The sequence below is a fragment of the Panulirus ornatus genome, chromosome 13 (assembly GCF_036320965.1).
Source record: "Panulirus ornatus isolate Po-2019 chromosome 13, ASM3632096v1, whole genome shotgun sequence".
NCBI lineage: Eukaryota > Metazoa > Arthropoda > Malacostraca > Decapoda > Palinuridae > Panulirus > Panulirus ornatus.
The window spans coordinates 6855737-6880965 of NC_092236.1; the positions used below are offsets into that span (position 1 = coordinate 6855737).

Here is a 25229-nt window from a genome sequence, read left to right on the forward strand (position 1 = left end):
ACCCATGGCTCCCGCGGACAGCCGCGCCACTTCCATTAGCAGCTGTTCATCCTCCCTTATAGGGCTGATCGATAAACGGGTGTTAGGCCTTCCAACAGAAAAAAAAAAAAAGAGAGAGAATACGTTCAAACTTACGCCATCGTCCATATTTATGATCATAAAAGTTTCATAGATCTACTTGTTTATGAATGAGCTCCTAGGCTACTGACTGACCTATGTGTTCAGAGGGTAGAGCCCAAAATACCGAATTTGGACTACAGTATATATATATATATATATATATATATATATATATATATATATATATATATTTGTTATCATTGCGGTGGAATGGGTCTTATGCCCAAAGGGAGAACCTAGTTCCCCCAAACTCAATCTAGCGAGGTGCAGAGCTGCCCAATAGTCTGGGAAGACATGCCACCTTGTTACAATAATCCTTACTTCACCTTCATTCCCTGTGTGATGGTCTGGAAATAACACGGGTACTACATGAATGTCAGGTCCTTTTCACACATAGACTCCTGTAATTTGTGTCTTACAAGAACGGGGCCTCGCATTGTCAAATCCTCTCCACATAATGAGGGAAAGTAATAACAAATAGCAGCCATTAAACTTAAAAACATGTAGAAACCGTCAGCGTGAGTGGAAGACGATTATATATTGATAATCAACCCCCACTTAAGATCAGATAAGAATTTGCGACGCAACCAGTAGGAAAATATAACCCATTAGACATTTCTGTTTTAACCAGCGGTCGCATCGTTTCATTGCTTTATGTAATGATAACGTGATTTCGTAAATGGATGTAATAAGACTGTTATCACATATCAATCCTATATAAGCATATAACAATAGTATTTGAAATTCCGTGTTGAATATATTTACGGCCTTTATTCTTTGATTCAGAAAAGTTTGGTAGTTAATTCTAATTTTCAACACTTATAAACTAGTTTACGAAGTTTGTTCAGTCTTGCATAATTTAGGTCAGGGAGTTTTATTTCATACCGAAATAGGTTTTGATACACCGTCTAATGGACACGCAGTGTTAGAGTAAGATAGAATGGGAAGCAACAGCGCGTGGAGAGCGGGGTTTAGACATTTCCAAAGAACTCTGATTTCCCCATATTTAGCCCCTTGATAACGGTGATGCAACCTTTGAGCACGACGACGTGACCCTTGGATATAATGCACTGGCCTTTACCCAGATCTTTCAAGGTTAGGTCAAAGACGGTCATCATACTTAGGGCTCGTAAAGCCGTACCATCGTGTTCAAGGGTCGTAATATGTGCTCGAGTCGCACCATCGTGTTCAAGGGCCGTAACATGTGTTCAAGGGTCGTACCATCGTGTTCAAGGGTTGTTACATGTGTTCAAGGGTCGTACCATCGTGTTCAAGGGTTGTAATATGTGTTCAAGGGTCGTATTATCGTGTTCAAGGGTCGAACCATCGTGTTCAAGGGTCGAACCATCGTGTTCAAGGGTCGAACCATCGTGTTCAAGGGTCGTACCATTCTAGAAAGCCTGAAAGATAAGTGATTATGTTATGCATGATCAGGATAGATTGTAACGAGAGTCTGCAGTAAATCACGTACCCACACAAATCCTCAGGGTAGTAATTGCAAAATGGTAATCTGATGTAGTGAATTCTTATAACTACTTTTGATACAAATGGTCGTACAGGAGGGGATTGGAACTGAACACAATAAAATGGTAAAACTATTTTTGTCTATTCGCCATCCGATACATAATCTACAATCGAAATCAAACTGTAGATATTTACAAAAGTTTGATTTGGAAATAGTTCAGATGGTTTACCGACCAGTTGAATGTTTTTATCCAAAAACAGGAAAATGAAATGCAGGCCATGAAATGATCATAGTCTTTCTTATTGGATTGTGATGCTTCAGCGTTGAAGTTATCAGTCCACGTGAAGTATTTAAATGCATCATCATACGAAAATTCAATCTTCTATGCAGATAATGGTTTATTTTGGTTTATTCAAACCAGCATAATTTTCCTCCAGAAATAGGTGGTTCACTTCTTGAAACTGTACACCAATTCATCTTTTCGACGCCATGTAACAATATGCTACATGTACTTATAAAATTACTTTGTACAAAGAGTCTCTCTTGTTAACAAATTTTGTATAGATCTATAGCTACGCTAATCTTTATTTACAATAGAAATTTTGACAACAGCTGTCTCAGTCATCTGGGGGATGAACAGTTGCCAAGCAGTCCATTTTTGTAGTATAGCACAACCTCATAACCCATGCCCAAACTTTCTTAAACTCTTTGACCTACTTCGGTGTACACTTTATAAAAATAGAATTAGAGACTTTCAGTGTAGAGGGGTTGTGCTGCGTGAAATTGAAATGAAATAACATACTTATATTCAAACCTGGCGCCGAGAGTGTAGTTGGTGTAGCCTCCAACAGATGGCAATAGTTGGTTTGTTGATCTCGGATTGTCTGTCAGTGTAAGCCTTCATATTCTATTCTTGTTTATAGGCGTGAATAACCCCTATTATACCGTCCTTCGGTGTTTTTCCGACATGCCGGCCTAAACTATGGACAATAGAGAGTACAATTCGCAGTATCCGAGGCTTGTAAGTCTCTCAGGCAAGGCAGCAACGAGTATATTTCTATGGGAATTTTCCTTTTCGGGCCCCTTCAGTCCGGTGTAGCGTACTAACCCAGAGCCAAAAGGGTTTGTTTAGGGGTTCAGTGTGACTCTATGGTTATGATATTTTGACAGGATTGACCTGGTATGGAAATATAACTGATGTGATAGGTCCCAGGACGTATGTTTTCATGGTTAACCTGGCCTGGACACTAACATTTTGATCCCTGAAAAGTTGGGTTAGGTTACCTCACTCTATGTATTTTTATGAACCGTAGATGTGTTTGCTCTACAGTGGGAATATAAAGGATCGTATACCATTGTTGAAGTGAAGACACTGGATGTAAAAGTGCACAGTATTTTGTTACCATTGGTCATTATCCTAGGTTCAAGGTCGGTAGATCTTCGCAAGACACAGACTTCATAAACTAGCAAATATTAAGAAAGATTATTGATGAGTGAACTCAGATTTTGAGATTTCGTGCTCAGAAGTATTTGCAGAGCTCAGCTTCTTTCCACATGTGAAGTTTGGAAAGGTCAAGATGTACTAAGGTATGTAGATACATGGTATTTCCAAGTCCAGACAAATGTTCATTATTGAAATCCTTATTTGTATAAAGTATTAACAAACAAAATACAAGAGCATGCTGTTCATGATATGAAAAATGAAAAGTTATATTTAATGGTAGCACTCTTTCCTTTTGAGTTTAAAAAGCCAGAATTTTGCAGAGTAAGACATTGCTTTCATATATCAAGAAAGGGAGATATATTTCTCAGTAATTGTTTGCTTTCCTTGGAACACTTAACACTGGATTTATTGACTTCATGCAGATGAAAAAACATTTCAGGTACCAAGATTTTTACAACTAACTCACTGAGGGTCTTCACAAACACCGATATACAGGAATACAAAGAAGTATAGGTTGAATTCAGAAGTTGGTGAAGTACACCTGTAATGGTATGATATACTCGGTATACTACCTGAAATTATATATATTATGGCTGCATTTTACTTCTCTGTGTATTTTGAAAATTTTATCTGGCAGTTGTTCTTAATGCACAGAGCAACACCAATTTGAATACTTTAGCAGCAATCGCCAGGTGTCGCATTGATAGACAATGTGCAGTCATAATTCACCAGATGTGTTGTGGGTCAGAAAAGCAGTGATTTGGCTCTACTGAACTCCATGAATTGGAAATTCTGATGAATATATTGCTTTGATCACTTGTGAATCTTAATGACCCAAAAAGTATCACATCATCGGATTGGACTTGCCAAAGCGAAATCAGAAAAACACTTAAAGAAAAACAACCCGCAAGTATAAACTTTGATTTCATTAGTCAGCTGGGGGTCCAATGGTATTACAGGTGTATTTCACTGACCTTAATGCAGTCTTCTTATATTTGGGTGCACATCACTGTATTTTGGTGTTATGGAATACCAACTTTTTGATGTGTGAAACAAAAATCCAGATTTCCGCATGAAAGTTTTAAAGTCCAGTGGATGCTTGAAAGAGCATTTATCTGTAACAATATCATAGCACTGAAAAAATGTGTTAAAGCAATCAGACCAGTAAACCTTACCAAATTAACTTGTATATTGTGACTGTAATAAAGAAGTTTTATGTGAGTCTGGGCTGCAAGGAGAAATTAGGGAAGGTTTTCATAGATTCTCTTGATAAAGATAATTAAGCAACTTTTACATTAATTAACCTATAATTAAAGTTGGATTAGATCTCATGAATGCATCATCAGTGGGGTCTGTTAATCTACAGAAGCAAAAACCATGGTCAGCAACTGCTTGGGATGAGATAATGGATATTTTCTGATAACATAAAAATAAGATAATTACTATCGACTAGGAGAAGCTGGGTGAGGTTTTTTATGGGTTCTCTTGATTATTGTTTCACCACCCATTACATAATTTCAGATTTTTCCCTGATATAGAATATTGATTCCTACAATTTTTTTGCCGAACTTTTATATTTGTTAACTCCACATTTTCCCTTGGCTTCATAGCCTTCCCCACCTTTGACTTATAACTGTAGAATAAACATAATGCTCTTAAATCATGTTTCCTTCCTTTTACTTTATTCTCACAAATGGAATACTTGAGTGTAAACATCATCCTACGTGGAGGGTGAAATTACAGAATTAGAAAGTTTTCAGAAGTCTTTCATGGCCCATTAGAGTAGCAAAGGAACTGAATTAATTGGAACAGCTGAAAATTACAAAGGTTGTGTTGATGCATACCTAGTGATGGTGTTTCCCTGTAAGTATCAGAAACACCACGGGATGCATTAGAGAAGTTTAAGAAGGCCTTGAACGTATATTAACAAAGTCTACCATGCCAGTCACACTATGATAGGTATGTGGGCTGCAGCTTCAAACAGCCTGATCAACTAAGTCATCCCAGCAACCTGGGCCTATCCCTGCTTTGGGGGTAGAAAGCTCTTAAAGACTACTCCAGGGCTGCACTACTGTTGTAAAGTAAAATTACATGTGTTCCAAACATGTTTCATGGCATACCTGAATAGAAATTTTATCATTTTTCCCCTATTTTATGACTGTAGAGAACTTGATAGTGAAGAGGGGTATGAGAGTCAGGGAAAAACAGGGTTGATTTACACTTAAAAGACTACTGATGTAAGTACGTATATGCAAGATCTTGTTTCAAGTTTCCTACCTCTTGTTTGTACCAGATCAGCTGTATCTGTCCAAGTATGGTTGCCAAACACCAAACAGTTCTTGAATTGACCCCATGGAAAAAATTAGCACCAGTTGCATCAAAGAAGTTAAAGAATTTGGTTGTTGCACTGATAGCTGGCAACTCGCTTTACCTTTGAGAATCTCACCCTCGTAAGGTGAGAATTTGATGATCACTTGTATTGAATGCTATACAATATGGGCTTTAGATATTTTTCATCACCTTTTTAATGTTTATAAGATCATCCATTGAGAGGGTTCAGTGAAAACTTATGTATCCCTGACTAAGTATCTTTGAGTCTTTTTTTTTTTTTTTTTTCAATTTTTCTATAATGTGCTTTCATTCATTACAAAAGTAATGTTTATAAGCTTAGCATGATATGGTTCTAGAAAACTGTTCAATGTAGATGCTGATGTAAAAGTAGGTGAAACAGGAAGAAATCAACAGATCCATCCCATGAAAACCTCTTCGGGAAATATATGGAAAAACTGAAAGCGACCAGTCTTACTCTACCTAACCAAACCTAACATTTCCTAGCAGAGGTCTTCAGAGATGATAATGGGTAATGATTCAAACAAAATGCCACCATTTTTTTAAGCAAAAAAACCTAGAAGTAAACCATCATATCTCATGCACAAGCACCCCTTGTTCCTTTTTTACCATTATAGATTATTTAGGTCAACACAACGATCTGTATAAAGTATAGATTAAAGCAGTTATCAGTTAAGTCAGAAAATAACTAAGACCAAGTTGCCCACCTTGGGAGAAGAAAAAGAATAACTGGACATTTTGATACAACCCTCCAGTTTCTAAATGATTTTGATTGTCCACTGTTAATACTTTTTTTTGAAAGATGCAAGGAAAGGGCAAGTAGTATTTCTAAAAGAGAAGAGGACAGTGTAGTGCATGTTAGAAATGAGAGTACTTGTATACCTTATTTGCACTTTTTCTTTTTGAAAATACTCAAAAGACAGTGATTCTGCTTCAGTTAGTTTTGCTTGATAGCTGAATAATTAATGTAGCTGCCAAGCCAATGATAATCATACCTGGCCTTTGATCAGAGGGCTTCACTTGCTGGCCCTTCAGTTTATCTGGTCATACTTAAACCAAGCCTACTTTTATGAGAGTTTGACATTGGGACTCGTACTTTTACTGATTTAAGGCACATGTGCAATAGTACTTTTTATATGCACAGTACTAGAATTATTGTCTGCATTTATGTTTAGTTTTGCCACTTTTTCCTTTTTAGGAAAAAAACAAATGACACTAGTCTTTGCTAAAAGTGAGAGCAAACACATACTTTCCACACATTACTTTTTCATTTTTAAAATGGTCCATATAAGGAATCTTTAATGAAAATAATTCTCACAACCAATAAGTGCACTTTTTCTTTTGGGTTCACATGAAACATGGCATTGCCATTTTACCATAGAGCCATGATGATGGCTCTAAACCTTCACACTCTCATTTGAATTCTTCGCTTATGTATGATTGCACCTCCTAACAAGTCCTTGGATGCCATTAGCAACCTGACAACATACCTGGAGAAAATAACACTCATCATAGTTGCCCATAAAATGTCATAGGTATTTTATAGTAAAAGAAACCATTTCTCTTGTTCTATTTATATTTTTGATGTGAAAAAGATTTTTTTTAATTGATTAGTGTGTATAAAGTTCTATACTGTGGAAAAATATAATGAGAGCCCATACATGTATCAAATAATTTACCAGATTATCTAAGATGTTATGGTTGTGTTAGTCTTTGGGCTCCACTAGTTTTGTCAAGCTAAGGGACATCACGTCAGCTTGATCTGATACTGATTTGTCAAGGTAGATGTGTGAAATCATCCCCTGAATTTCCTGATTTGTCATCAGTTTCACCTGGAGTTGGAGAAGTTCTCTTAGGCTTTTTGGAAAAGCTGTGTGACACACCTTTTTTTCTAAAAAGTCTCCCATTAGCCACATTAAGCATCTGTAAGTACTGGTGACATGAGGTCATGTTTATTGTTGAGATTCATTTCATTTATTAAGGCCATCCATCATATTTTCAGAGACCGTGGCCTTAGATTGGTGTGTGGTGGCAGATGTATCAGTTCTTTCCTCTTTAAATATTCCTGCCTCTACCAGCATGGGTTCCTTATTGGTATGGTCCTCAGACTGAGACTTCACAACTCAGGCACATTTTGTTCTTCAATTTTTTCAAAGGCAACATTGTTGGCAAGAGTTACAGTTGTCTGCTGAATCTGGGGTATTGTTTCAGCTTGCCCAAAACCTATAAAACCATATACATACTTGGACCATACCGTACCCCAAACACCATACCTTGTCATGGGTTTGACTTCCATTCATAACGCAGTGACATAACGAAGACTAACCCTTCCCATCTCTACCATGTAGGTGTTAGTGGAATGGCCTTGGGTGGTATGCCTTGAAGATGGCAGTAATACCCTGATTCATGAGATGAAGAGGAAATGGTGTCTTAGGCAGAAACTCAACCCTAACATTCATCCCTGTTAGAAGTTAAAGCTTGCCTGACATGATTAAGAGCACAGTAGTCATCTATGACTGGACAGAAAGAGCCAGAACCATTTACAAAAAGTACTGTAGGTGACCCAAGTCTTCTGGTTAGAATGCCAGATAACAGATCAAACTGAATTCACATAACCTTCTATGTCCTGAGATATTATGAATGAATCATAAGTAAGGGCTTAAGCTTAAAATTTTCCTTGGCATTTCTCAAAGTAGAAGCATCATGTAATCATTGGCTGATTGAATCCTGAAGCAGTCTTTTCTTCCTTGATAGTAAATGTCTTGGCTGGCATTCCTTTTCTTCCAAAGTAAGTCAGTCTTATCTACATTAAACACTTGTCGAGGTGTAACCTTCTTCCTTAGTAATTTACTTTAAATAATGTGAATTTTTGTTGCCCTAATATCAGGACTGGCTGCCTCCCCATTCATGCATATGTTATGGAAACAGTAACACCTCTTAAAAACCACCCCTTGCTTACATTAGAAGTTTCCTCCTAAATCACTGTTCCTCCTTACCTTAGAATTTGTGTGAATGGGAATTTGGGGCTATTTATCTTGTTTACTAAGTTGGTGAACTTAGTTTCATAAGATATAAAGAACAAAGTATTATAACTTCAACTCTCTTTTGAAATTGTTGTACTGTTTTCTGTTAAGTAATATGTGTGAATTGATTTGTTCAATAAAGCTCTTAAAGAGAATTAAAAAAGATTTTTGACAGTGTAAAATGAGAAGACCTCTGTAAATTGGTGCTTAGTAAATGAATCTTACCTAATATCACAAAACAAGTAACCCAGCTGCAGATATAAACACATTTTTGGGAAACTAGCATTACAGTATTGGTTAAATGTTAGCTACAGATTGCGTGTTCTGTGGTGGTAATTATCAATTTCAAAGAATGTAGTAAACTGTCCGGTCCATGTATTGGAATTTGGCAGGTCAGATATCTAGAAATAAGTAGACGTGGACAGTGGGAAATGGTTGAAATGAGATGCATTAGCAGTTGATTTCAATGATATTACTTTCATTGAGGTTGATGAGTTCTTCTTTTGATTCTGAATATGTGTAATTGAGTAACTCACAATGGCTGCACAGTGATTTTGAGAAAATTATTGAATATTGTCGGTTATGTCCTTTATGCTTTATTTTTTTTATTTTTTTTATTTTTTTTTTGCTTTGTCGCTGTCTCCCGCATTTGCGAGGTAGCGCAAGGAAACAGACGAAAGAAATGGCCCAACCCACCCCCATACACATGTATATACATACGTCCACACACGCAAATATACATACCTACACAGCTTTCCATGGTTTACCCCAGACGCTTCACATGCCCTGATTCAATCCACTGACAGCACGTCAAGCCCGGTATACCACATCGATCCAATTCACTCTATTCCTTGCCCTCCTTTCACCCTCCTGCATGTTCAGGCCCCGATCACACAAAATCTTTTTCACTCCATCTTTCCACCTCCAATTTGGTCTCCCACTCCTCCTCGTTCCCTCCACCTCCGACACATATATCCTCTTGGTCAATCTTTCCTCACTCATTCTCTCCATGTGCCCAAACCATTTCAAAACACCCTCTTCTGCTCTCTCAACCATGCTCTTTTTATTTCCACACATTTCTCATACCCTTACGTTACTTACTCGATCAAACCACCTCACACCACACATTGTCCTCAAACATCTCATTTCCAGCACATCCATCCTCCTGCGCACAACTCTCTCCATAGCCCACGCCTCGCAACCATACAACATTGTTGGAACCACTATTCCTTCAAACATACCCATTTTTGCTTTCCGAGATAATGTTCTCGACTTCCGCACATTCTTCAAGGCTCCCAGAATTTTCGCCCCCTCCCCCATCCTATGATCCACTTCCGCTTCCATGGTTCCATCCGCTGCCAGATCCACTCCCAGATATCTAAAACACTTTACTTCCTCCAGTTTTTCTCCATTCAAACTTGCCTCCCAATTGACTTGACCCTCAACCCTACTGTACCTAATAACCTTGCTCTTATTCACATTTACTCTTAACTTTCTTCTTTCACACACTTTACCAAACTCAGTCACCAGCTTCTGCAGTTTCTCACATGAATCAGCCACCAGCGCTGTATCATCAGCGAACAACAACTGACTCACTTCCCAAGCTCTCTCATCCCCAACAGACTTCATACTTGCCCCTCTTTCCAAAACTCTTGCATTCACCTCCCTAACAACCCCATCCATAAACAAATTAAACAACCATGGAGACATCACACACCCCTGCCGCAAACCTACATTCACTGAGAACCAATCACTTTCCTCTCTTCCTACACGTACATATGCCTTACATCCTCAATAAAAACTTTTCACTGCTTCTAACAACTTGCCTCCCACACCATATATTCTTAATACCTTCCACAGAGCATCTCTATCAACTCTATCATATTCCTTCTCCAGATCCATAAATGCTACATACAAATCCATTTGCTTTTCTAAGTATTTCTCACATACATTCTTCAAAGCAAACACCTGATCCACACATCCTCTACCACTTCTGAAACCACACTGCTCTTCCCCAGTCTGATGCTCTGTACATGCCTTCCCCCTCTCAATCAATACCCTCCCATATAATTTACCAGGAATACTCAACAAACTTATACCTCTGTAATTTGAGCACTCACTCTTATCCCCTTTGCCTTTGTACAATGGCACTATGCAAGCATTCCACCAATCCTCAGGCACCTCACCATGAGTCATGCTTTATATAACATAGAAATTTGTTACAGGCCTCGGTGCAGTCTCACGGCACAGTGGTATCTCGTTCGTCTCGCAACCAAAGGGCTCCTGGTGTGAGGCCTGGAGGAGGAGAAACGTTAGGCAAGTTTTTAATTTTTTTTCATGTTTACAAAGTAATAGATTTAGATAAATGTAAGCCAGAATTGGGTCACTTCAAGAAGCAGATTGAAAGAGTTTTCATGTAGAGAACTTGCCTAAAGGAGGGTAAGGTTGCTCTTGTAAGAGAGAGTAGCCAGGAAGACTCATCAAGGTTGGGTTGAAATGACCAACTGTGAAGTTTCTCTTTAAATATTTATATATTGATCAGATTAGTAGTGTCAGTTTCCCTTTAGCAGTGAAAAAGCTGCTGAGGAAGGGCTAGACCTTGACAATCATATGATTTTGAGTAAACTTGAGGAATTGAGAAATTAGAGAGAAAATCTTGGGATGGGCAACTCTATAAAATATTCAGACATTAAGATAAGAAATTGAGGTGGAGAGAGGTGAGAGATCATGAGATTTAAAGCTTATCATTAGCTTTCCAATCATGCATGTTGTATTATCTAAAAATGGTAAGCTTATATTCTAATGACACATATTGCTTGATTGAGAATAAGATAAGCTTTCCATTGATGCTCTAGGCTTCATCCACTTTAATGATTCACTAAAAAATCCATTTTTTTTTGTCATTTGGTGTGTTGTGTAAAATATAGTAATATATACTCAAGTACAGTGGACAAACAAAATATCCTTTTAGTCGCCTTCTACGTCACACAGGGAATACGTGGGAAGTATTCTTTTTTTTTTTTTTCCCCAAAAGAAGGAACAGAGAAGGGGACCAGGTAAGGATATTCCCTCAAAGGCCCAGTTCTCTGTTCTTAACGCTACCTCGCTAACGCAGGAAATGGCGAATAGTTTGAAAGAAAAATATATATATATATATATATATATATATATATATATATATATATATATATATATATATATATATATTCTTTCTTCTTTCATACTAATCGCCATTTCCCGCATTAGCGAGGTAGCATTGAGAACAGAGGACTGGGCCCTTGAGGGAATATCCTCACCTGGGCCACTTCTCTGTTCCCTCTTTTGGAAAAAAAAAAAAAAAAAAAAAAAAAAAAAAGTGAGAGGGGAGGATTTCCAGCCTCCCACTCCCTCCCCTTTTAGTCGCCTTCTACGACACGCAGGGAATACGTGGGAAGTATTCTTTCTCCCCTATCCCCAGGGATATTTATTTTATTTATTTTGCTTTGTCGCTGTCTCCCGTGTTAGCGAGGTAGCGCAAAGAAACAGGCGAAAGAATGGCCCAACCCACCAACATACACGTATATACATACACGTCCACACACGCAAATATACATACTTATACATCTCAATGTATACATATATATACACACAGATATATACATATATACACACGTACATTATTCATAGTCTGCCTTTATTCATTCCCATCGCTACCCTGCCACACATGAAATAACAACCCCCTTCCCCCTCATGTGCATGAGGTAGTGCTAGGAAAAGACAACAAAGGCCACATTCTTTCACACTCAGTCTCTAGCTGTCATGTAATAATGCACCAAAACCACAGCTCCCTTTCCACATCCAGGCTCCATAGAACTTTCCATGGTTTACCCCAGACGCTTCACATGCCCTGGTTCAATCCACTGACAGCATGTCGACCCCAGTACACCACATTGTTCCAATTCACTGTATTCCTTGCATGCCTTTCACCCTCCTGCATGTTCAGGCCCCGATCACTCTAAATCTTTTCACCTCCAGTTTGGTCTCCCACTTCTTCTCGTTCCCTCCACCTCTGACACATATATCCTCTTGGTCAATATTTCCTCATTCATTCCCTCCATGTGACCAAACCATTTCAAAACACCCTCTTCTGCTCTCTCAACCACACTCTTTTTATTACCACACATCTCTCTTATCCTATTATTACTTACTCGGTCAAACCACCTCACACAACATTTGTCCTCAAACATCTTATTTCCAGCACATCCACCCTCCTCCCCACAACTCTATCTATAGCCCACGCCTCGCAACCATATAACATTGTTGGAACCAATATTCCTTGAAACATACCCATTTTTTTTTTGCCGCTGTCTCCCACGTTTGCGAGGTAGCGCAAGGAAACAGACAAAAGAAATGGCCCAACCCACCCCCATACACATGTATATACATACACGTCCACACACGCAAATATACATACCTACACAGCTTTCCATGGTTTACCCAAGACGCTTCACATGCCCTGATTCAATCCACTGACAGCACATCAACCCTGGTATACCACATCGATCCAATTCACTCTATTCCTTGCCCTCCTTTCACCCTCCTGCATGTTCAGGCCCCGATCACACAAAATCTTTTTCACTCCATCTTTCCACCTCCAATTTGGTCTCCCACTTCTCCTCGTTCCCTCCACCTCCAACACATATATCCTCTTGATCAATCTTTCCTCACTCATTCTCTCCAAGTGCCCAAACCATTTCAAAACACCCTCTTCTGCTCTCTCAACCACGCTCTTTTTATTTCCACACATCTCTCTTACCCTTACGTTACTTACTCAATCAAACCACCTCACACCACACATTGTCCTCAAACATCTCATTTCCAGCACATCCACCCTCCTGCGCACAACTCTATCCATAGCCCACGCCTCACAACCATACAAAATTGTTGGAACCACTATTCCTTCAAACATACCCATTTTTGCTTTCCGAGATAATGTTCTCGACTTCCACACGTTCTTCAAGGCTCCCAGGATTTTCGCCCCCTCCCCCACCCTATGATCCACTTCCGCTTCCATGGTTCCATCCGCTGCCAGATCCACTCCCAGATATCTAAAACACTTTACTTCCTCCAGTTTTTCTCCATTCAAACTTACCTCCAAATTGACTTGACCCTCAACCCTACTGTACCTAATAACCTTGCTCTTATTCACATTTACTCTTAACTTTCTTCTTTCACACACTTTACCAAACTCATTCACCAGCTTCTGCAGTTTCTCACATGAATCAGCCACCAGCGCTGTATCATCAGCGAACAACAACTGACTGACTTCCCAAGCTCTCTCATCCACAAGACTTCATACTTGCCCCTCTTTCCAAAATTCTTGCATTCACCTCCCTAACAACCCCATCCATAAACAAATTAAACAACCATGGAGACATCAACACCCCTGCCGCAAACCTACATTCACTGAGAACCAATCACTTTCCTCTCTTCCTACACGTACACATGCCTTACATCCTCGATAAAAACTTTTCACTGCTTCTAACAACTTGCCTCCCTCACCATATATTCTTAATACCTTCCACAGAGCATCTCTATCAACTCTATCATATGCCTTCTCCAGATCCATAGGTCCATATATATATATATATATATATATATATATATATATATATATATATATATATATATATATATATATGTACATATATATATATATATTATTAAACATAATTTGTGTTTCCAACATCAGTAACGTAGTGTCAGGAAACAGATGAAGAATGGCCCATCCACTCATACACACACATATATATATACATAAACTCCCATATACGCACATATACGTACATATACATATCAACATACATCATACACCCACAGACATATGCATATATGTACACATGTACATTTTCATACTTGCTTGCCCTCATCCATTCCTGTTGCTACTCCGCCCCACAGGAAACAGAATTGCAGGGGGATAAAGGTGTGTGTTTGCAGAGGTATTTGTTTCTTGAGTGTATGGGATAAGCTGTATGGACAAGTGGTGATTACGAGGATGGTTGACAGGACAGAGCATCAGAGTGGGGAGGAGCAGTGTAGTTTCAGGAGTGGTAGAGGATGTGAGGACCAAGTACTTGCTTTGAAGGATGTTTGAGAAATATTTAGAGAAACAAGGATTTGTATGTGGCATTTATGGATGTGGGGAAAGCACATGATAGGGTGTGTATATGGTGTGGGAGGAAAGCGTGTCTAGTAAAAGGTTTTTTCAAGAAGGCAAGGCATATGTGTGAGTGTGAGAGGTAGAGAGAAGGATGAATGATTCCAGGTGAAGGCGAGTCTGCATCAGGAATGTGTGATGTCACCGTTGTTGTTTAAATCAGTTTTTGGATGCATTGGTAAGGGAGGTGAATACAAGGTTCTTGGGGAGAGAAGCTGGCATTCAGTCTGCTATGAGTGGGTGGGGCCTGGAAGTTGAGTTAATTGTTGTTAGCTTATGATATGGCACTGATGGTAGATTTGAGTGAGAAACTGTAGATGCTGGTTTGTTAGTTTAGGAGAGGGTATGAAAGGAGAAAGTTGAAGAGTAAATGTTCATAAAAACTAAGATTTTAGGATTTGCGGTGAAATGAGAGATGTTATTTGGAGTTTGAGATTAAATGGGGAGAACATAGAGGAAGTGGAGTGCTTTAGATACCTAGAAGTGGATATAGCAGCAAATTCAATCATGGGAGCTAAATTGAACCATAGGATGGGTGAGGGGGCAAAGTTCTTGGGTGCAATGATGTGTATGTTTGTTGATATAGTAGTCCCATCTGTGCTGTTTGGACAAAAATATACAAGTGAGGTTTATAATATGCTGGGGATGATAGGGCTGAAGAGTCAGTTGCTGTTTGCAGATTATATGGCTCTAATGGTAGATTCAAGAGACTGGAGTACTCCAGATGCTGGTGTCTGAGTTTGAGAGATTGTGTAACAAAAAGAAATTAAGAGGTAATAGGAATGGATGAAGTAAATACCCAGGAAATGGAAATAACAAATAGTCCAGTAGTCCAAGAACTGGAGTGAAGAAATGTAAGATAGTGAGGCATAACATGTGGTTAAAACAGGACAAGTGTGAGTTTGCATGAGGAAGATCTGGTACCCTGGAGTGAACAGCAGCAGATGGAGCCTTTAGGGCAGAAGTGAGATGTAGAGGGCTAAAATGGGCATGTTTAGAATTATTCGAGTCCTGACAGTATTTTACCCATGTGAATGTCAGGTCTTGAATGCAAGAGGATGTGTTGGAACTAAAATTCCTGATAATATGTGATGTGAGGTGGGCTGACCATGTATGAGGTGGTAGTGTGAGGGCAAGGTGTAATAGTAAGCACAGTTTGATCTAGAGGGTTTTCCAGGGTGTGCTAAAGTAATTTGGACATATGGAGAAGATGAGCAAACAAAAAATTACAAAGTGCATTTATGTATCAGAAGAGGAAGCATTGGTTTGGGAGAGACTTAGAAGGAGATTGAAGGATGGAATGAAGGAAACTTTGGGATATTAGGGCCTGAACATTTTGGAGGGTGAGAGGCAAGCATGGGTTACAGTGAGTTGGATGTATATGGTATATAGGATATATGAGGTGTTCCAGATAAACTATGGAATAGCTGATGGGGCTTGGCTGTAAATGTTGCTCTCTGGTTTCAGTACTGTACACATGACAGCTGGAGAGTGGATATGATCAATTGGGGCCTTTTTTTTTTTTTTTTTTTTTTTTTCTGACTATGCCTTCCTAATTCCAAATTCCTTGGTATAACATTGTGTACCAGGAGTTTTGGTCCTAAGTCTAGTTCATTTTATGGTACTCGTAACATTATCTAAGTACTTTATTCTTTAAATTTTTATGATATTTGAGAATGATTATCACGTTACTTAGACGGATCTTGAGCCTGACCTTAAAGGTGCCACATTAAATTTAATGGACATTTAAATGGAAATGTTGAAAAGGCATTTTGGAGAGACAACTAAGTGTGTAAGTACAAGATGTTGGGAAAAGCACTTGTTTAAATCAAAGAAGAGAAGAATGTTACAGATATCATCACTTACAACCAGAAATCTGTGCAAAGTATGAGTGGCACTTGATCTCAAAAAGTCAAGAACTCCTTGCAAATGACTTGTTTCACAAAACTGCAAACTATTCTATAAGTTAATAGGAAAACCACATTTTAAGTTTGTAGATTAGATTTAGTCCCCAAATGAATTAAAGGACCAGAACAGGCTTGCGTAAGATAGATTTAGTCCCCAAATATCTAAAGGATCAGGACAGGCTCGTAAGAATGCAAGGGAGAACAACACGAAAGAAATTGAGATTATATTCATTTCAGAACCGAAGTGTCTTTCCTGACAGGGCCATAGAAAACTTGAGCCATTTGTGTGGTTCTTATATCCCAAAGGATTAAGGAAATGGTGTAATGCATTATTTTTTCATTTACAGGTATTATGGGGAGTTTAGGTGGCACTGTTGCCAGAAGCATTGAGAGTCGTGGCATTGTAAGTGGTCCAAGTGTTGGTAATCTTGTCAGCAGCGGTGGTGGTAGCTCTGGGGGACCCAGTCTGGCAGCGCTGTCTTCAGCAGTGGCAGCAACACACAACACCAATTCGCTATTTATGGCGAATAGTATTCAAGCCACTGCTGCCACTCAACAACGGGCTGTCAGTGAAATGCTCAGACACATGCAAGGCCTTGGGTAAGAATAAAAGAACTCTTTAAGAGTACAGTAACTTAGTAGCTTATGTACTCTGTTCATTTTATCAAACAGCAATTGATTCTGTGTTGGATTTTGGTTAATTGTGTTAACAATATAGAAATTTGCAGCATACTGATGAAGGTAATGGGTTCAGCAAAGCAAATATGATTCAAGTGATTTTTAGGAATATATGCTAGGTTTGAAAGAGCTAAATTTTTTACTACATTCAGTATCATAGATTTTATTGTGGTCCATATTTAGAGGAGTATCAAAGTAAAAGTATGACGAAAGGTAGGAGCCAGCGAGAAGCTTGATATTTAAAGGAAAGAGATACATACCGAGTTGCCATGGGTATTGGGGGAAATTATGTTACTGGTCGAGAGATGGTGATTATTAAGAGTTGGATACTGGTTGGAGGTAGAACTGTGAGGAATACCATCGTTAATATGAAAGAAAGGAAGGTTTGATAAGAGGAGGATAGGGAAGTCTCCTGCAAGTTAGTGAGAGATTAGCACACCCTACTGGCAAAAGGTCAGGTAGTTGAAAAATGTAGCAGTTATTTGCATTAGACCAATAGGTATGGCAAAGGAAAGTTTTATAAGTTAATGTGAAAGTTTTAGACCAAATGGCATCCGAGTAAAGAGATTTGATATACGTTAGGTATGCACTTGATTTGTTACAGTAGGTGGCTAATCCATCCTGGAAGTGGAAGTGGTGATATGCTGTTGGAAAGATCCAGTAAAAACATCATAGGATGGCTGGGTCTTTGAAAGAAGTAAGTGATCAAGAGAAATAAATAAAAAGTGGTGATCCACACAGGAAAATTAGTTTCAAGGCAGCAAAATTTTGAAGTGTATAATGGTGGTAGGTCTGATTAGATATTCTGAGATATTATTGGTTAGAACCAGTACTGCTGCTGTCTGAATCCTGCCTCTTAGAGTCAACAGAATTATTATTTCTGTATGTTCAAAGGTTTTTGGCACCCCCAAAAAAACAAGTAGGTAGTACAAAAATTTTCTATAAGGTTCTCACAAAAGAATAATAAGAGATAAGACAAAAAGCATTATGCATTGTGTAGTACATTGTTAAAAGATTTTAGGCAAAGTATGACTGTGGCACTGCTGATTGTATCCTTGGTACTTTCTCAGTAATATTGAAACAGTGGGCTAGTGTCTGGCTAGCACTTCTGCTTTTACTGGTATCCTGAATTCATCACCCCCAAACTGCCTAGGTAATAAACCTGATTAGTTTCTACCTAATGATGATTTTTATATTTCCAGGAACAGAAGCTTAAGTGGATTTGTCAGCAGACCATATGGCAGTGGGGGTGGCAATAGCATGATGGGTCTACATAGCAATTTTGGAGGAGGAGATTCTGCCCCTCCTCCCTTAGACCTGTCAGAGTTTCCTTCCCTATCTTCACGAAACACTGATAACTCTCAGCCAAATCCAATGGCTGGTAGACAACCTTATGGTGAGTTCCGCTGCAAAATTTAAAGTACTTCAGATCAGATGAATTCGAGGATATCTCTGAGAAATCAGTTAGATTGTTCACTGACACTTCACGTATATGTGTTAAACATAAGTATAAACTCTTCTTAGATTTGTTGCAAAATATTTTTTACTTTTTTTTACTAAACTGATAAAAATCTAAACAAAAATAAATGTAAAGAAGTCCATTTATGGGAGCACTGTTAGCCATGTAAAAATTTGTAGCTTTGAAATTATCATGCTAAATTTTCTGACTTGTTTCTGTTTGCTAGCACTGAATCAAACAAACTAATCAGTCTGTCAGATAAATGAATTGATTGTACAAGCAAACAAGAAAAAAGCAGAGATTTTTTATTGGCCTGTGGTTAAAAGTGAGAGTCCATGGTAGAGATAAAATTTTGGCTCATGAGGTGCATGAGGCAGTGTGATGTACAGGCTGCCCCTACCCTAATCCAAGCTTAGATATTATTTAGATATTTTCCTCACTTATGATACAAGTAGAGTCTGTTTCCATTAATGAAAATGAAGAATCAAAAGAGTGAACACACAAAAGGAAAGAATTTCTTTGAATGGGGCTTTTAACTAGATCAAAATCTATAGGTAATGACAGGTAAAAGTTGGATAGGTAACCAGAATCATGGGTGGATTGAACTGTACAAGTCGGTTACATGTTGAAATGGACTCCTGTGGTTAGCAGTTAGCGTTCTTGACTGTGACACATTCACAGGCCACCTAGGGTCAGTTGCATAGGTTTTAATCCTTGTTACAACAGTCAGCCCACAGTCAACCCAGCTGTTCATCCACCCCTAGGAGTTGGTTGATAAAATGAGTACCTGGCTCTGGCTAGGGTATATATATATTACACTTGACAGCTAGAGATTGAGTGTGAACGAATGTGGCCTTTGTTGTCTTTTCCTAGCGCTACCTCTCATGCACGCAGGGGAAGAGGGGTGCCATTTCATGTGTGGCGGGTGGCGACGGAAGTGACTGAGGGCATGTGTATATATGTATATGTGTGTGTATGTATATATATGTATGCTTTGAAATGTATAGGTATGTATATGTGCGTGTGTGGACGTGTATGTATGTACATGTGTATGTGGGTGGGTTAGGCCATTCTTTCATCTGTTTCCTTGCACTACCTCGCTAACTGGGGAGACAGCAACAAAGTATAAAATGAAATATATATATGTATATATATATATATATTATTATTTTTTTTTTATTATACTTTGTCGCTGTCTCCCGCGTTTGCGAGGTAGCGCAAGGAAACAGACGAAAGAAATGGCCCAACCCCCCCCCCATACACATGTATATACATACGTCCACACACGCAAATATACATACCTACACAGCTTTCCATGGTTTACCCCAGACGCTTCACATGCCCTGCTTCAATCCACTGACAGCACGTCAACCCCGGTATACCACATCGCTCCAATTCACTCTATTCCTTGCCCTCCTTTCACCCTCCTGCATGTTCAGGCCCCGATCACACAAAATCTTTTTCACTCCATCTTTCCACCTCCAATTTGGTCTCCCTCTTCTCCTTGTTCCCTCCACCTCCGACACATATATCCTCTTGGTCAATCTTTCCTCACTCATCCTCTCCATGTGCCCAAACCACTTCAAAACACCCTCTTCTGCTCTCTCAACCACGCTCTTTTTATTTCCACACATCTCTCTTACCCTTACGTTACTCACTCGATCAAACCACCTTACACCACACATTGTCCTCAAACATCTCATTTCCAGCACATCCACCCTCCTGCGCACAACTCTCTCCATAGCCCACGCCTCGCGACCATACAACATTGTTGGAACCACTATTCCTTCAAACATACCCATTTTTGCTTTCCGAGATAATGTTCTCGACTTCCACACGTTCTTCAAGGCTCCCAAGATTTTCGCCCCCTCCCCCACCCTATGATCCACTTCCGCTTCCATGGTTCCATCCGCTGCCAGATCCACTCCCAGGTATCTAAAACACTTTACTTCCTCCAGTTTTTCTCCATTCAAACTTACCTCCCAATTGACTTGACCCTCAACCCTACTGTACCTAATTACCTTGCTCTTATTCACATTTACTCTTAACTTTCTTCTTTCGCACACTTTACCAAACTCAGTCACCAGCTTCTGCAGTTTCTCACATGAATCAGCCACCAGCGCTGTATCATCAGCGAACAACAACTGACTCACTTCCCAAGCTCTCTCATCCACAACAGACTTCATACTTGCCCCTCTTTCCAAAACTCTTGCATTCACCTTCCTAACAACCCCATCCATAAACAAATTAAACAACCATGGAGACATCACACACCCCTGCCGCAAACCTACATTCACTGAGAACCAATCACTTTCCTCTCTTCCTACACTTACACATGCCTTGCATCCTCGATGAAAACTTTTCACTGCTTCTAACAACTTGCCTCCCACACCATATATTCTTAATACCTTCCACAGAGCATCTCTATCAACTCTATCATATGCCTTCTCCAGATCCATGAATGCTACATACAAATCCATTTGCTTTTCTAAGTATTTCTCACATACATTCTTCAAAGCAAACACCTGATCCACACATCCTCTACCACTTCTGAAACCACACTGCTCTTCCCCAATCTGATGCTCTGTACATGCCTTCACCCTCTCAATCAATACCCTTCCATATAATTTACCAGGAATACTCAACAAACTTATACCTCTGTAATTTGAGCACTCACTCTTATCCCCTTTGCCTTTGTACAATGGCACTATGCACGCATTCCGCCAATCCTCAGGCACTCACCATGAGTCATACATACATTAAATAACCTTACCAACCAGTCAGTAATACAGTCACCCCCTTTTTTAATAAATTCCATTGCAATACCATCCAAACCTGCTGCTGCTAGGGGTGAAAGAATATTTCCCACGCATTCCTCGCGTGTCGTAGAAGGCGACTAGAGGGGACGGGAGCGAGGGGCCAGAAATCCTCCCCTCCTTGTATTTTTTAACTTTCTAAAATGGGAAACAGAAGAAGGAGTCACGCGGGGAGTGCTCATCCTCCTCGAAGGCTCAGACTGGGGTGTCTAAATGTGTGTGGATGTAACCAAGATGTGAAAAAAGGAGAGATACGTAGTTTGTTTGAGGAAAGGAACCTGGATGTTTTGGCTCTGAGTGAAACGAAGCTCAAGGGTAAAGGGGAAGAGTGGTTTGGGAATGTCTTGGGAGTAAAGTCAGGGGTTAGGGAGAGGAGAAGAGCAAGGGAAGGAGTAGCAGTACTCCTGAAACAGGAGTTGTGGGAGTATGTGATAGAATGTAAGAAAGTAAATTCTCAATTAATATGGGTAAAACTGAAAGTTGATGGAGAGAGATGGGTGATTATTGGTGCATATGCACCTGGGCATGAGAAGAAAGATCATGAGAGGCAAGTGTTTTGGGAGCAGCTGAATGAGTGTGTTAGTGGTTTTGATGCACGAGACCGGGTTAGTGTGATGGGTGATTTAAATGCAAAGGTGAGTAATGTGGCAGTTGAGGGAATAATTGGTATACATGGGGTGTTCAGTGTTGTAAATGGAAATGGTGAAGAGCTTGTAGATTTATGTGCTGAAAAAGGACTGGTGATTGGGAATACCTGGTTTAAAAAGCGAGATATACATAAGTATACGTATGTAAGTAGGAGAGATGGCCAGAGAGCGTTATTGGATTACGTGTCAATTGACAGGCGCGCGAAAGAGAGACTTGTGGATGTTAATGTGCTGAGAGGTGCAACTGGAGGGATGTCTGATCATTATCTTGTGGAGGCTAAGGTGAAGATTTGTATGGGTTTTCAGAAAAGAGTGAATGTTGGGGTGAAGAGGGTGGTGAGAGTAAGTGAGCTTGGGAAGGAGAGTTGTGTGAGGAAGTACCAGGAGAGACTGAGTACAGAATGGAAAAATGTGAGAACAATGGAAGTAAGGGGAGTGGGGGAGGAATGGGATGTATTTAGGGAATCAGTGATGGATTGCGCAGAAGATGCTTGTGGCATGAGAAGAGTGAGAGGTGGGTTGATTAGAAAGGGTAGTGAGTGTTGGGATGAAGAAGTAAGATTATTAGTGAAAGAGAAGAGAGAGGCATTTGGACGATTTTTGCAGGGAAAAAATGCAATTGAGTGGGAGATGTATAAAAGAAAGAGACAGGAGGTCAAGAGAAAGGTGCAAGAGGTGAAAAAGAGGGCAAATGAGAGTTGGGGTGAGAGAGTATCATTAAATTTTAGTGAGAATAAAAAGATGTTCTGGAAGGAGGTAAATAAAGTGCATAAGACAAGGGAGCAAATAGGAACTTCAGTGAAGGGCGCAAATGGGGAGGTGATAACAAGTAGCGATGATGTGAGAAGGAGATGGAGTGAGTATTTTGAAGGTTTGTTGAATGTGTTTGATGATAGAGTGGCAGATATAGGGTGTTTTGGTCGAGGTGGTGTGCAGAGTGAGAGGGTTAGGGAAAATGATTTGGTAAACAGAGAAGAGGTAGTGAAAGCTTTGCGGAAGATGAAAGCCGGCAAGGCAGCAGGTTTGGATGGTATTGCAGTGGAATTTATTAAAAAAGGGGGTGACTGTATTGTTGACTGGTTGGTAAGGTTATTTAATGTATGTATGACTCATGGTGAGGTGCCTGAGGATTGGCGGAATGCGTGCATATATATATATATATATATATATATAGTGTTAATGTGATGGCCTTGATTAGGACCTCAGCTGCCTGTGTGCTGTCTCAGCTACCGTAAATAAAAAGTTAGACTGTACGAGTCAGATATATGTTAGAATGTAGTTAGATTGTATGAGTATCTCTAGCTTGTACAATATTCACTACCAAGTGATTCAGTGGACTCTCCAACTCTACTAGTTATATTTATTTATTTATTTATTTTGCTTTGTCACTGTCTCCCGCGTTTGTGAGGTAGCGCAAGGAAACAGACGAAAGAAATGGCCCAACCCACCCCCATACACATGTATATACATACACGTCCACACACGCAAATATACATACCTATACATCTCAATGTACACATATATATACACACACAGACACATACATATATACCCATGCACACAATTCACACTGTCTGCCTTTATTCATTCCCATCGCCACCTCGCCGCACATGGAATACCATCCCCCTCCCCCCTCATGTGTGCGAAGTAGCGCTAGGAAAAGACAACAAAGGCCCCATTCGTTCACACTCAGTCTCTTGCTGTCATGCAGTAATGCCCGAAACCACAGCTCCCTTTCCACATCCAGGCCCCACACAACTTTCCATGGTTTACCCCAGACGCTTCACATGCCCTGATACAATCCACTGACAGCACGTCAACCCCGGTATACCACATCGATCCAATTCACTCTATTCCTTGCCCGCCTTTCCCCCTCCTGCATGTTCAGGCCCCGATCACTCAAAATCTTTTTCACTCCATCTTTCCACCTCCAATTTGGTCTCCCACTTCTCCTTGTTCCCTCCACCTCCGACACGTATATTCTCTTGGTCAATCTTTCCTCACTCATTCTCTCCATGTGCCCAAACCATTTCAAAACACCCTCTTCTGCTCTCTCAACCACGCTCTTTTTATTTCCACACATCTCTCTTACCCTTACATTACTTACTCGATCAAACCACCTCACACCACACATTATCCTCAAACATCTCATTTCCAGCACATCCACCCTCCTACGCACAACTCTATCCATAGCCCACGCCTTGCAACCATACAACATTGTTGGAACCACTATTCCTTCAAACATACCCATTTTTGCTTTCCGAGATAATGTTCTCGACTTCCACACATTCTTCAAGGCTCCCAGGATCTTCGCCCCCTCCCCCACCCTATGATTCACTTCCGCTTCCATGGTTCCATCCGCTGCCAGATCCACTCCCAGATATCTAAAACACTTTACTTCCTCCAGTTTTTCTCCATTCAAACTTACCTCCCAATTGACTTGACCCTCAACCCTACTGTACCTAATAACCTTGCTCTTATTCACATTTACTCTTAACTTTCTTCTTTCACACACTTTACCAAACTCAGTCACCAGCTTCTGCAGTTTCTCACATGAATCAGCCACCAGTGCTGTATCATCAGCGAACAACAACTGGCTCACTTCCCAAGCTGTCTCATCCACAACAGACTTCATACTTGCCCCTCTTTCCAAAACTCTTGCATTCACCTCCCTAACAACCCCATCCAACCCTACTAGTTATATTCATATATATTCCATTTAGTCCCATTATCCCTCATATGAAGCTCATTTTCCTTGTGTGTAGAAGTTGCTGTTTACTGGCATGAGTTTAAAGCTTGTTCATCACAGACAACAAATTGGTGTATTAGAACTACACTCCCACAAAAATATGCCCTTTTCCTATCAGAAATATTGATATCAAGTGTCTGTCCACAGTGGGTATGGTAAAGCAGCCAACTCCAGAGACCTCAGAATTCACCATGAGCAATGAAGACTTCCCAGCGTTACCAGGCTCTCAAGCGAATTCTACGGGTAAAAGTAAGTGGTGTTCCTCTGGCACATGGATATTTGGGAAGAATTATGCTTCTAATGAGTGCTAATTTTCAGATATCATGGTATATCTATCTATCTATGTCTCTGACACTCATTCCCTTCAGGAACTCCC

The 25229-nt window shown here is 39.8% G+C and overlaps 1 protein-coding gene across 4 annotated transcripts in view; it reads left to right on the forward strand.

Moving 5' to 3' along the window:
* The first annotated feature begins 2478 nt into the window (after positions 1-2478).
* The window catches only part of LOC139752705 (CCR4-NOT transcription complex subunit 2-like), a 34189-nt gene continuing 11438 nt past the window's right edge, over positions 2479-25229 (forward strand). For 2 of the 4 annotated variants that reach the window (XM_071668523.1, XM_071668524.1), the window contains exons 1-5: positions 2479-2606; positions 10627-10717; positions 16852-17104; positions 18385-18578; positions 25001-25102. In XM_071668523.1, coding sequence (XP_071524624.1) covers positions 2568-2606; positions 10627-10717; positions 16852-17104; positions 18385-18578; positions 25001-25102 — 679 coding nt within the window. In that variant the 5' untranslated portion in view covers positions 2479-2567. Of the gene's footprint in view, positions 3173-10626; positions 10718-16851; positions 17105-18384; positions 18579-25000; positions 25103-25229 lie in introns of all 4 variants that reach the window. The other 2 variants (XM_071668526.1, XM_071668525.1) reach the window with 2 other exon arrangements.